A 13,876-nucleotide genomic window follows, 5' to 3' on the forward strand; every position below is an offset into this window, starting at 1 on the left:
AGGCAAGCACCACTATATATATGTGCTTAATTGTGTTTATAATTCATCTCGTGCTCGGCGGTGAAGGTAAACATCGTGAGGAAACCTGCATGTGTCTGATTTCATCGAAATTCTGTCACATGTGCATTCCACCAACCCGCATTGGAACAGCATGGTGGAATATGTTCCAATCTCTCTCCTTAATGGAAGAGGAGGCCTTATCTCAGCAGTGGGAAATTTACAGGCTGTTACTTTACTTTTTACTTTACTTTAGACAGACTGGGTTACTTTCACATATATAATATCAGTATAGATAGGTAATGGCCAAAAATAAATTCAAAGAGGTTTTATTAAAAATAATTTATTTAATCTTTTAAATGCTTACATATTAATAATGATATGTTTATATTTTAAATAGAACATATTACTTTTCAACGCAACAGGCATAATGTATTCATATAAAATTGTCTTTTCAATTATTTAATTTCAATAAAATATTAAAATTTACTAATATCTTGAATGCTTATTAATAAAACTTTCTATTAACTAGTGTCAAGCATTATTTTACACATATTCAATCTCGAGACAATTATTTAAATAAATATTTAATTTATAGTAAAGACTAAAACACATTAAATTGTCTAATTAAACCAAATATATAAAAATACACATCTCTGTAATTACTTCCTACAACTACGAATACATCTACAGTTAAACTAACTACTCATTAATTTACATTATTTTATTTTTTATTTTTAATACTACTCTATGTAAAGAAACTACAGTAGTAGTTTTAATAAATTCAAATGCATGTGTGTCTCATTAATAAAAAATAATTCGGTATTCATACAAAAAAATATAAACATTTTGTAAATAAACTATATTATGTAATTTTTATTTAATATTTTTTATATTATAGATAAAATAGGGTTGTCAAACGCAATTAAAAGATAGACCATTGGCCACGACTGGCAACATTCACACAATTTTTCTTAAAAACCAACAGTATGTTTTTACTTTGAAATTTATTGCGTATATTGTATTCAAATACTATTACAACTTAACAAAGATCTTCTAACATAGACAACTCAACATTCTACCTTTAAGAGTAATTGTCTTTAAGGCAGAATGATGAGTTAGTCAGGAGAAGGAGAGTTAGTCAAGGGACAGATTAAAGAAATAGTATACAAAGCTGTATAATCTCAAAAAAAAGGCAATATTGTTACAAAAACAATAGGGATTCAATTATGCTAAATAATTACTGTACTATAAATGAATACGAATAAAATTTTAAAAGTCAAAGTAATAGATTTCGTTGTCGAAAAGGTGTTTTTAAATATTTAATATTTAGAATTAATCACCTAACCACTACATATTTCCTATGAAAAACGTATAAAATACAGTGTTTTTTATATTATAATTAATAAACAAATATCACGCCGCCATATTAGCAAAACACTAGTAACTATCAAATTGACTCAAGATTTCCACGTTTCAATTAATTTATATTAAATTATAGCCGTTTCGAGATCGCTTTTATATCAAATAATCACACAATAAAAATTTTATATATTTTCTAATGCCATTAGATACTAGCAAGGTATAAAAAAATAATCTATATTTATGACAAATTTACTTAATATCTACATATGTAAATATATGTATATATATGATTTTATTAAAAGAAAATAAGGTCATTAATATCTGTTTAGCTTTTAAGTACATTCGAATAATAAACAAGATGTGTGTAGTTTTCACTACAATGAACTATGTACTGAATGGGCATATCGATATATACAAATACTCTATTAAAATATAAATTCAAAACTGCGACATTCCAAACGTTTATAAAAAGTATAGCAAATTTGAAAAACGTTTTTATTCGAATGTACATTCTAATGGCAGGAGGAGTAAACATAAATAAACTTTGGCCTTGAACTTATCACAATTAAATTTATAGTTTCAATTTAATAACATTAATTATTGTTTCTAATAGTAAAAATAACGTTTTTATAAGTTATCTTCAGGGAATGTTTCGAGTATATCAAATTACTACTAGCAAATTGTATGGAACGCGTTTGTTTATCTTCACTCGTCCTTCCAAGGGAATGCTTTCTACACAACGATCCTTATCTAATATAAATCCTAGCTTGTGCACGCTACTGGCAGTAGATAAAACTTGGCAGAACTTACAAATCATATTGATAATCTCGTATGAACCAACACATCATTAATGTTTCAAGTTGTTTCATTTATTTTATTTTTATTTGTTTTTATTTTATGGTATAAGTTGGCGGACGAGCATATGGGCCACCTGATGGTAAGTGGTCACCATCACCCATAGACAATGACGCTGTAAGAAATATTAACTATTCCTTACATCGCCAATGCGCCACCAACCTTGGGAACTAAGATGCTATGTCCCTTGTGCCTGTAATTACACTAGCTCACTCACCCTTTAAACCGGAACACAACAATACTGAGTACTGTTATTTGGCGGTAGAATAAATGATGAGTGGGTGGTACCTAATCAGACGGGCTTGCACAAAGCCCTACCACCAAGTGTTTCAGTATTAAAAGTCACGTTTCGATATGATTTGTAACCTAATTCTGTTATTATTAATGTAAGAAGTACAAAAATGAAAAAAATATTTACTCATACATCTCGACCGGTCCAGTGACTCGTTTCGCGATGCTCTCCCACTTGTCCAGCATCTCGGTGTCCACGTTGTCTATGACCCACCGCTGGGTGTCAGCAGAGTCGTCGCAGGGTTTGATGTAGAGAGCGCGAGTGGGCGGATCCCAGTCGAGGCAGTTGTCGTTGGTGCCGTGCTTCAAGCGTTTTGTATCCTGAAGAATCAATTATATATCAATATACAATACACATGAGCAGAGATGGCCCAGTGGTTAGAACGCGTGCATCTTAACCGATGGTTGCGGGTTCAAACCCAAGCAAGCACCGTTGATTCATGTGCTTAATTTGTCTTTATAATTAATCTCGTGCTCAGCGGTGAAGGAAAACGTGGTGAGGAAACCTGCATGTGACAAATTTCATAGAAATTCGGCCACATGTGTATTTCACCAACCCGCATTGGAACAGCGTCGTGGAATATGTTCCAAACCTTTTCCTCAAAGGGAGAGGAAGCACAGCAGTGGGAATTTACAGGATGTTGTTGTTGTTATACAATACACATAATTTTAGAATGAAGTTCGTTAAAGGATTTACAGTGAAGTGTACTGGAGAAAGAAATCGTAACATAAGTTGTTCCTCCCCCCCAGGCTATTATCCCTTCTCTTTCTCTGTTTCTTACCTTACTTTTCATTATTTTTATAGTTCACACAGAATATAAATATATAAATACTATATTATAGGTATAACAGTCTGTAATCAATATATTATGCTCACCGGGTGATATCTCCATAATTGATTTCCTCCACCAAGATGGCAGCTGTAAAGGAGTATTGGACTCTTGGGTGAAGAATCCGGCACATCCCAGCACATGTTTCTACTCTTGGACCTGGAATGTATTTTTTTTTTCATTTCAGTAAAATACGAAAAATATGTTTAAACAAAAATTCACCGCAAATAAAATCTCATACAATTCAATAAAATAATTTTCGTCTCAAGCAAATTTACAAGTATAAGTATTATAAGTTTCATAGAAGTCTAATTAAATTACTGCACATAACTCACATCAATATAGGTGGAATTATTATTGCCTAAATTAAAGAGTGTTTGGTACGATGGGAGCCGTTACATTCAGCTTCGAAAAATATATTATTCGGAAGGTTAGACAGATTATTTTATATTGATACGGCTCGATTAGTATTTTTTAATAGTGTCATGATTTGTATATTACTTTGGGGTAATTCTGCAGAAATAGAAACAATACTTCATTCATGAAACATAGTATACGAGACGCCTTTTGAGACATTTTTGTCTAAGTTGTGTGAAATAAATTTTAACGATAAATTATATCTATATTTATATTATAAATGTGAAAGAGACTGTCTGTCTGACCTGTCGCCCTTTCACTATCAAACCGATCAACCAAATTTTGATGAAATTTGGTATGAACAAACTTGAACTCCAAGAAAGAACATAGGCTTTTTTGCCTAATACATGACAACCAACGCCCTTAAACGTTTGCGAAGCCGCGGGCGTCTACTAATGGAAGATAAATATAGTGTAGCTAGTATTTGTTGATTTCCATGCATAATAATCAATATTATTATTGTATTTAAGAATGCGAATAATAGGCTATTTGACTTGTTTTTAATATCCATTTTATGTTATTTATTAGAGGTAACGAAACCCAGTAAAAGTTGATTTTTAGTACATATTTGCCAAAAAATATCATATTAAAAATTCCATATTTAAATAGCGCGCGAAAACGCTATATGGACGATATGGCGCTGCAATGAGATCGGTGACGTCACTTGCCCGTATTTTAATTTGCGGTACGTATACTAGGCAATCAAGGTTAACAAGCAATTGACTTCATCAAAAGCCCGGCCAAACAGGAGCGTTTTGTCACGTGACAAACGTTTAAAAAAATCCATTTTTATGAATGGATTTTTGAATAGATTCATTAATATTTTGAACTTTCGTTAGTAAATTACCATATTTACACTCACAATATATACTGGTTACATTAACTGACACTCTATTTTTCACATCAAATAGCCTATTGAATGCGGGTAGAATAAAAACAAAATGTCGAAATGTATGATATGTGTATATGCAGTGGCGGCTGGTGGGTTATCGAACTGGTGGTGCACTTTACTAAAATATTAAAATTAGAAAATGAAACAAAACAACAATTGACATAAAATATGTTTATTTATACCTACAAAATAAAAGTTCTATTATAGAATTGAATCAAAAACTAAAAACAATTACGGAAAAAGTTATAAACAATAATTAACGCGTTACACATACAGTGAATCTATACCGATAACGAGATGTCAATCATGGCTGCCGGCTTTTTGCTGCCCAATTCGTCATACATCGGATGCTCTCGGCAATCTTCGGTTCGCGCGAGCGGCGCTCGAGAACCGACTCATTACTCGGTACATTTCTATGAACGATCGTTTGTTTCACGCGTCAGGCGTATTAATTCGTATCTCATACAAGATGTATTAGCAGTCCTCGTGCAATATTAAAATGGTAATTTAAAAATAAAGATGAAGTAATATTTTGTAATTTTTAAATCGTTTGAATTGGTGGTTCAGCGCACGAGTGCACTTAAGGTACAGCCGCCACTGTGTATATGTATGTGTATATGACTCACCGGACGTCCTTGTGCCAGGAGAGCACGAAGTCCTGCTCGGCGGCGGCGGCGCGCGTGCACGCCTTGAGCTGCAGCGCCTCCATCTGCGCGCCGCGGTGCGCGTCCACGCACAGCGACGATTGCTGCGCCGGCCTTATCTGCGCCACCACCCACCACCGAACATTCGCATTTAATTACTCTAGATTCCAGCTTTCAAGATTTTCACTTTAGAGTCCTTGTAACAGATTTTGAAACCCTTTATATTTATCAATGTATAGCCAAATATTTATCAAGTACTCAAACAAAAATATAAATCCTATACAAAAGTTTAGTTCCCTTTTAATAGAATGTATAAAAAAATCCTTAATAAACATTAGTGATATTTGACAAATTAATTGTTAAAATTGCATGTTTTCAACTATTATATTTCGGTATAAATTGAACGCTGTATCTGATTGCTGGCTAATTACCCTCCTTAGAATGCTTTGAAAAAATAAAATGTATGCCTTTATCATTTTCGAGAAACAAAAGAATGGAATGCAGTCAAAGTTACGCTATTAAGCTAGTGTATGTAACGGCTTATACACATATAAGCAGTTACACTCGCAGTAATCATAATATCTAATCTGGTCTGGCCTCGTGCGGACAACTCTGGAAATGACGAAGGGTCTTATCTGCGACACGCCGAAATCGTGTTTATTTATGTATTCTTTCTTTCACTGATTTTTCGATGAAGTATTATGTTTCTATTCTCTGAACAGAAATAGTAATTACCTATTATGCCCTGACATATACCGTTTATTAATTATTCTACCGCCGCTTAATAGCAATAAATTGTCACTGTTTCCGATTTGTAGTCAGACCTAATACAGACATTAGGCTGACGTCAAACATCTTGCATTATCTTAATAACGAAAATGTGGCCTATTTTTCCGGCATATTATAGGAATAGATAATTGTGAAGGACACAGCTTTTTTGATCACCTAACGTGCTGTAACGATTTTTTTTAAATATAAGCAGGGTATTAGAGATTTTAAAAAAATAATTCATTGATAATTTCTATATTTATAACGGTAAATTAAAAATACTTTCAACGTTCTAGCAGTTAACGTAGTATATTTTATCGGAACGGAAAATTATCTGGGTCGGTCAGCTCTGAACTAGATAAAACTGACACACCACAAATGGAACATTAAAAATAGTTTGAGTAGTACCTTGTAACTTAGTATATTTGTAACTGTAATATTTTATTTTAGTAAATATATAATTTTTAAAGCCATGGAAACGTATTTTTGTAATTTTTAAGATCCGTCCTAAAATAAACAATATGGATATGCGAAAATCCGGCGCATCGCATTTACTTGGTGGTAGGGCTTTGTGCAAGCCCGTCTTGGTTGGTACCATCCACTCATCAGTTATTCTACCGCCAAACAACAGTACTGAGTATTGTTGTGTTCCGGTTTGAAGGGTGAGTGAGCCAGTGTAACTACAAGCACAAGGGACATAATATCTTAGTTCCCAAAGTTGGTGGTTCATTGACGATTTAAGGAATGGTTAATATTTCTTAGAGCGTCATTGTCTATGGGTGATGGTGACCACTTACCATCAGGTGGCCCATATGCTCGTCCGTCAACCTATACCATAAAAAAACACTAGGAATAAATTAGAAACAACTCACCTGTCCTTCTGCAAAAGGATTCGGTTCGATCGGCGGATATTTCGCCGTCAGATCAAAAGCAACCTGCAAACACAATTAAATATAAATTTCCCTTCACTTATAATCAATTTTAAACAGTCCTACAATAATCATTTCATAATTACAAGACATCTTTAAATACCGACTAAAGAGTGACCGAAGCTTTTGGGTACAAAACTTCTCTTCTAATCTTTACATAAACAATCAGGCAGGTTTCCTCACGATGAAATCCTTCACCAAAGGATAGTTAAGACACATCTCAAGCATCAATTTTGGAATCCGTAATCTACTAAGACGCATTTTATAAAAAAAATACTTACGATTATTTGGCTTTCGAGACTTCGAGAGTCTCGATAAAGTCATTTAGGAAAGATATATTCTTCAAAATGGATATGATTTAATGACCTGCGTCATGAACCAGCGGAACGATTTGCACTGAAGCTTTTGCCGTAGAGCCTTCTGCTCGCTGAGGTCGCCGGGGTCGATGCGCAAGTAGTGCGGGCGGCGGCGGTACAAGTACTGCGCGTATTCGTCCATCCACACTTCGGCCACGCGCCTGTAATTCTGTCAACGATACATTTTAAACATCGCCTAATATTACCATTCATCCTCCTGTAATTCTGTTAACGATACATTTTAAACATCGCCTAATATTACCATTCATCCTCCTGTAATTCTGTCAACGATACATTTTAAACATCGCCTAATATTACCATTCATCCTCCTGTAATTCTGTTAACGATACATTTAAAACATCGCCTAATATTACCATTCATCCTCCTGTAATTCTGTTAACGATACATTTAAAACGTCGCCTAATATTACCATTACCATTCATCCTCCTCATTCGCCTCCTGGCTATTTCTAATCACATACTACTATGTATCTTATTAATTTGACAAAAAAAAAAAATAACAAAAAAATAAGACCCGCTGAGTTTCTTTCGCCTGTTCTTCTCAGGTCAGGGTGTTACTTTTTCCGAACCGGTGGTAGTGTTTATTTTACAATCAATAAGTAAGTGTAATGCTTTTAAATAAAACTAATTATAACGGATGAATCGCGTATATTAATTGTTCGTGGTCACGGTCAGTCTGCCCGTGACCACGAACACTGCAAAGTGCTCGAAACATCGGGATGTTTAAAAATAATTAATATAGGTACGCGATTCATCCGTTATAATTAGTTTTATTTAAATGTGTAATAATCGCGAAAATTTAAGACAACATTAAGTGTAATGCTTCTATATTGAATAAAGGAATTTGAGTTTGAGTTTGAGTTTGAATAATCCATTTCATCATATGTGCCTCGATGTACCAACCCAATGAAGCACTTTTTAAATTTAAGATTTAAACGTCTTTAAGTAAAATTATAGACATAATTATAAATATTGGACAACATCACATACATTACTCTGATCCCATTGTAAGTTGCTAAAGCACTTGTTTTATGGAAGATCAGAAAACCCAAGACAACATAGAAAACTAATGTACTTTTTCTACCTCGGAGTGGCGTACCCATGAAAACCGGTGTACACATCACTCGACCACAGAGGTCTTCAAAAGTCATAAAACACACAAGGTTGACGAAAAGGTGATTAAAAAAAACAGTCAAAGTTTACATTTACTATAACATTTACTTGGTGGTTGGTATATTTTTGCACAACATATGTGTAAAGAATGATGTGCTACAATGTAATTAGATTTTTTTCAGAAAAGGCCTTTCAAATCTTAAGAAAGAATTGGCTTTATTCAAAATTTTATTTATTTTAATTACAGCCCTTAACATATTTTTTAATAATCAATAGTTTAATTTGAATACTTCTAAGGGTTTGTATAATAAAAGTTACATAATATTAAAGAAAAGGAAATAATATTCTATACTACAATACAGATAATTCTCACCCGTCCCACGAAATCTCCGTGTCCGGGGTTGGGGAAGGGCGCGAACTTGCGGTAGATGTGTCCCACCCGGGAGCACGGCGCGTCCAACATGCGGCCCCCGCACTGCCAGATCTGAGTATAAGGGATTATATTAAACAATTTCTTATTTCAAACATTCTAAAACATAATTTTCAGAAAATTTTTAAGGAAAGTTGTGAAAACCAAAAATAAATTGAATCAAATCATAAATTTCGTCGAAAAGTTTTTGTCTCTTTCAGACACAAGAATCATCCCCTAAATAACAATTTCAAGTTATTGATAATACTTATACCACTTCGCAGTCATTTTCGTACAGTAAGGATTTACTCAACCCACGAATGTTGTTACAGTCGACCGAAATAATATTATTTAGTTAATGAAATAATCTAAAGCATTTGAAAATAAAGTTCACGAAACGTCAATTTTCAGGCCTCATAATGGAATAAAAGTGAATGACGGTAGGTATAGTGAGGCTGACCTTGAAGCTGAGCTCGTACTGCTCGCCGCCCCAGATGTCGAGGCCGGCGTCGTACCCGCCCAGCTCCCAGAAGAACACGCGCGAGATCGCAAACAACCCGCCCGCCATCACCGGACTCCTGAGAACCACTCGTTTTATTATAGGCGAGCTCGACATACACACACACACATTTGAATAGTGCTATCATATTTCAATTTTCAACTATTACAATTAAGAAATGCATGAATCATTTAATATCCAAACTCTTTAAATTCATGAACTTCATTTCGAAAAATGGCTTGAGACCCTCTGGTTTGCCCATGGTTCTAAGTTGGTATCATCAGATATACAGTACAAACAATACTACATAGTATTATACGTTCCAGTCTGAATGAATGAGCCAATGTAACTGCAGACATAACATAACATCTTCGTCGATATTTATTACAGGAATATTGTTTATGGTTGGTTGTGAAAGTCTACTTGAATATAGTATATTTTGATTTTGATTTTTTTGGTGGTGACCACTTACCATCAAGTCAAACTATAAGTCGATTAGGGGTAGTATGAGGAGGTACTGACTCGAATGGCTCCGGCATGCGCTGCAGGTCGCTTGGCAGCACCGGCAGGCGCTTGTAGAACAGCTCCCAGTCGAAGGCGCCGCGCGCGCCCTCGTCCTGCGCGCGGTACTCGAACGTGTCGAACGCCACCACGTCGATGAACGGGCACACCACCGTGCGGTAGTTCATCGCGATCGGCTCTGCGACACACACACACACACACATACACAAACCCTTCTAATGAGCGATGCGAGGGATTACTGGATATATTACACTATTAAGAGCTGAGATGGCCCAGTGGTTAGAACGCGTGCATCTTAACCGATGATTGCGGGTTCAAACCCAGGCAAGCACCAATATATATATGTGCTTAATTGTGTTTATAATTCATCTCGTGCTCGGCGGTGAAGGAAAACATCGTGAGGAAACCTGCATGTGTCTAATTTCATCGAAATTCTGTCACATGTGCATTCCACCAACCCGCATTGGAACAGAGTGGTGGAATATGTTCCAATCTCTCTCCTTAATGGAAGAGGAGGCCTTATCTCAGCAGTGGGAAATTTACAGGCTGTTACTTTACTTTTTTTTTTACACTATTAAGACCAATTATATATCATTTTTCAGTTTGTCTATGAAAAATTTATAGATTTCCAAAATGTTCTGACAACTTGACAATAAAAAAAAAAAACCTTTATAAAATAGTGCGGCCACATAAAGAAGGCAGTTTGAATATAAGTACCTAGCAAGGGTGGTAGCCAGTTGACATTCGCTTCAGTGTGGGAGTCCAGAAACACCAGAACATCGGCACTTGCCTGCTTAGCTCCGGCTAATCTTGCAGCGATCAGTCCACTACGATTTTTCAGACGTATAACTTTAACTTTAGGCAAGTGTTTCGATACATAATCGTCTAGCTTTTTTCCGAGAAAATCTGTAAAGTCATAAACGAATAAATTATGGAGTTAGTTATAATAAAAGTATATGATTATGTATATATGAAGTTAATATAAAAGTTATAGAAAAACAAGTCACATAATATAATCATGCCAATGTTTAATATTATACATAAAATACGAAAAATACTCTTTTTACCACAAGTTTAGTAATAAGAAAAAACAATCATCAAATATACCTTTAGTACTGGCATCATCAACTAGAAATACTTCCTTTATTAAAAATGTTGGAGATCTGTTAAGTACGCTGTATGCAGTTCTGAGCAATGTACTCCAGTGTTCATTATGAAAAGGTACAACAACACTGATTGTAGGCAATGATTCTATGTACATTCTCTTTTGGCAACCTATATGACGTATATCTGGTAGAGAGCGATTAAGAGGTATCTTGTCACTAAGAGCACCATTGAATCCATTTACAGAGTAGAGTTCCTTCTCTATTGCAGTATCTTTCTGTGGGAGATGAGCTGGTAGACCATGTTCTCCAATACCTAAAAATTTAAACTATGTTACTTTTACTCTTACTATGTACAACTACCCTACATTTAATATAACATGACAATGTTGTTTTTAGGTTATTCTTCTTTTGTAAAGCTGTATAATATCATTCTTCATATTAATTCACATGGTCCATTCAGTGGCGTATATAGGGCCACCGGGACCCAGGCACAGGGCGTAAACTCTCGGGGGAGCAAAAATAGAATGACTGGGCAGGACTATTGTTATTTCGTTTTGCTCTTGTTAAGATTCGGCTGAGCACCTAGTACTAGTCGATACCAATACAAACGTACTTACATGCTAGTATCATTAAAAAAATACATCGCGCTAATTTTTTTGGCAGCGCACGAGCATATTTGTGTTTAGTGTTTATCGTTAATAGGCAACTCAGTTAACCTGCGTTTAAGTTTTAGTGAGTGAGACAGTAAAATACGCGAAAAGTCTGCTTAAATAGGGCGTAGTTATGGAAGCTCGCACAGGGCGCAAAAAGGATATTTACGGCACTGGGTCCATTTTGTAAATGCAAAAGTGTTGATTGCTAAATGGCTAAATGTATCAGAATAACATAAGGATGTTATGCCAAATCTATATCTATATTTGAGATAGGGATTATTTTTAATTATCATAACCAGACCCTAAAATAGCACAATGATATAAGGACTGATATTTCAAAACTTACCAACTCGTTTTCTTTCATAGTCAATTTGTTGATAATTATGCCAATCAATTTTCTGCAAAATAAAAATATTTAAAATAAATAAAGTGTTCAATTTGAAAAACATTGTAACTCTGTGAAAAACCTCTTAATAATCACATTCAGAATAACTTAAACTGAATTTAATAACAACAACCTCCTGTAAATTTCCTGTAATGTAATGCTGGGCTAGCCTTCTCTCCCTTTGAGGAGAAGGTTCGGAACATATTCCACCACGCTGTTCTAATGCTAAATATTGGTGGAATACACATGTGGCAGAATTTCTATGAAATTGGTCACTGTAGGTTTTCTCACAATGTTTTCCTTTACCCCTGAGCATGATATGAATTATAAACATAAATTAAGCACATGAATATTCAGTGGTGCTTGTCTGGATTTGAACCCACAATCATCGGTAAAGATGTACACATTCTAAATTGAGCCATGTCGACTCAATTTCAAATGTAATAGTTATATGTTAAATCTACAGATATTAAAAAAAAATGTAAATACAAAAATACTATGTACAACAATTGAAAACTTGAATACAACTAAATGTTTTTTTGCCCAGTGATGTGCATGGGTAAAATTGAACATACTTTGCTTATATATTTATACACTTATCTTTACATAAACTAATTTTATATAAAAGCACCTTTAAGCTGGTTGGCACAAAGTATTCTTCATCCTTCCGTAAAATGTTTTGTAAAGATTCTTGCACTGGTTTGGCAACATCAGCTATTGATTTAATTTCAGTGATGTTTTTAACTAAGTACAAAAATATAACTAGTGATGTGATGGCTAAAAGGTTACGAAGCCTTAGTATTCTAAAAAAGTATCGCCTCATCACTATCATATGTGTATTCTGAAAACAAAAAATACACATCTATATTTTAATGTCAATGCATGTGTCTATGAAACTGTGAAACTAGTCTAACAATTGGAAAATAACAAAAACATAGTAATTGATTAATTATAAGATTTTTTTTTCGATATATTATCAATGTTAGATAGTAAAACATTGTATTTAAATTAGCGTTTCAAGGAAACGGTGGACTTAGTGGATTATTTTATGATAAGATTACATATTAAAAGTAGTTTTGGATAACTGAAAAATGATTGTAAAAATGAAATGGATGTTTATAGTTCACATGAATTTCCCAAAACACCGGAAAAAAAATGATTATAATTTACCTTATTCTATTCAAAACAGTTTATATATCTTCAATAATAAAGACAAGCATTTAAATTACACATCAGCTGCGGCATTATGCACATTAAATAAAAAGAACTTCAAACAGTAAATAACGCTATTTACACGATACAAATCCACTTTGGAATTTTAGTTCGCTCACTGTTTTGGAAACCTGATTGTGAATTTGTAATCGACTTGACTGATGACTTTTTGACTGACATAGTGACATTGACATTTGACATATACAATTTAGTTTCAGCCAAAATATCGCATTGTTTTTTTTTTAACTTGAAACGCTGACTTTTACGATTTGATTTTTTTTAATTTCATACAATAAAATATGGCTAATTTTTAAATAAAATTATCTATGTTCTTCTCTATCTTGTATACGTATAAAATATAAAGTCTTATAATATGGGTATCGTAGCCTGAAGCGATTTTTGAGATTATTTTTTTTGTACTGTTTGCAACATTATTACAACTCTACTACATTTTCATAATACAAATGAATTCGTTTACTTTCTTAATTATTTTATCTTAATTACTAACAGTCCTGTGTTGTTATAATAATGTTTGTTTACTATGAATTCTAACGAATTGTCTGATGAACTTGAAAACCCTTTACTAAATGAATAAACTTATTTTTATAAATAA

The 13,876-nt window shown here is 34.0% G+C and overlaps 1 protein-coding gene across 1 annotated transcript; it reads right to left on the minus strand.

The window, feature by feature from the left end:
- Nucleotides 1-2,525: 2,525 nt before the first annotated feature.
- On the minus strand, nt 2,526-13,441 carry LOC124544371 (N-acetylgalactosaminyltransferase 6). Its single transcript, XM_047122890.1, has 13 exons — nt 13,222-13,441; nt 12,683-12,892; nt 12,013-12,064; nt 11,015-11,326; nt 10,625-10,813; nt 9,908-10,085; nt 9,347-9,464; nt 8,851-8,961; nt 7,355-7,513; nt 6,932-6,994; nt 5,274-5,410; nt 3,386-3,497; nt 2,526-2,829 (listed from the first exon to the last, which is right to left on the minus strand). Exons 2-13 carry the CDS (start codon nt 12,881-12,883, stop codon nt 2,632-2,634), a joined length of 1,830 nt encoding a protein of 609 aa, XP_046978846.1. The 5' UTR covers nt 12,884-12,892; nt 13,222-13,441; the 3' UTR covers nt 2,526-2,631.
- Nucleotides 13,442-13,876: the final 435 nt, after the last annotated feature.

This window comes from Vanessa cardui, chromosome 4 (genome assembly GCF_905220365.1).
Source record: "Vanessa cardui chromosome 4, ilVanCard2.1, whole genome shotgun sequence".
Taxonomy (NCBI): Eukaryota; Metazoa; Arthropoda; class Insecta; order Lepidoptera; family Nymphalidae; genus Vanessa; species Vanessa cardui.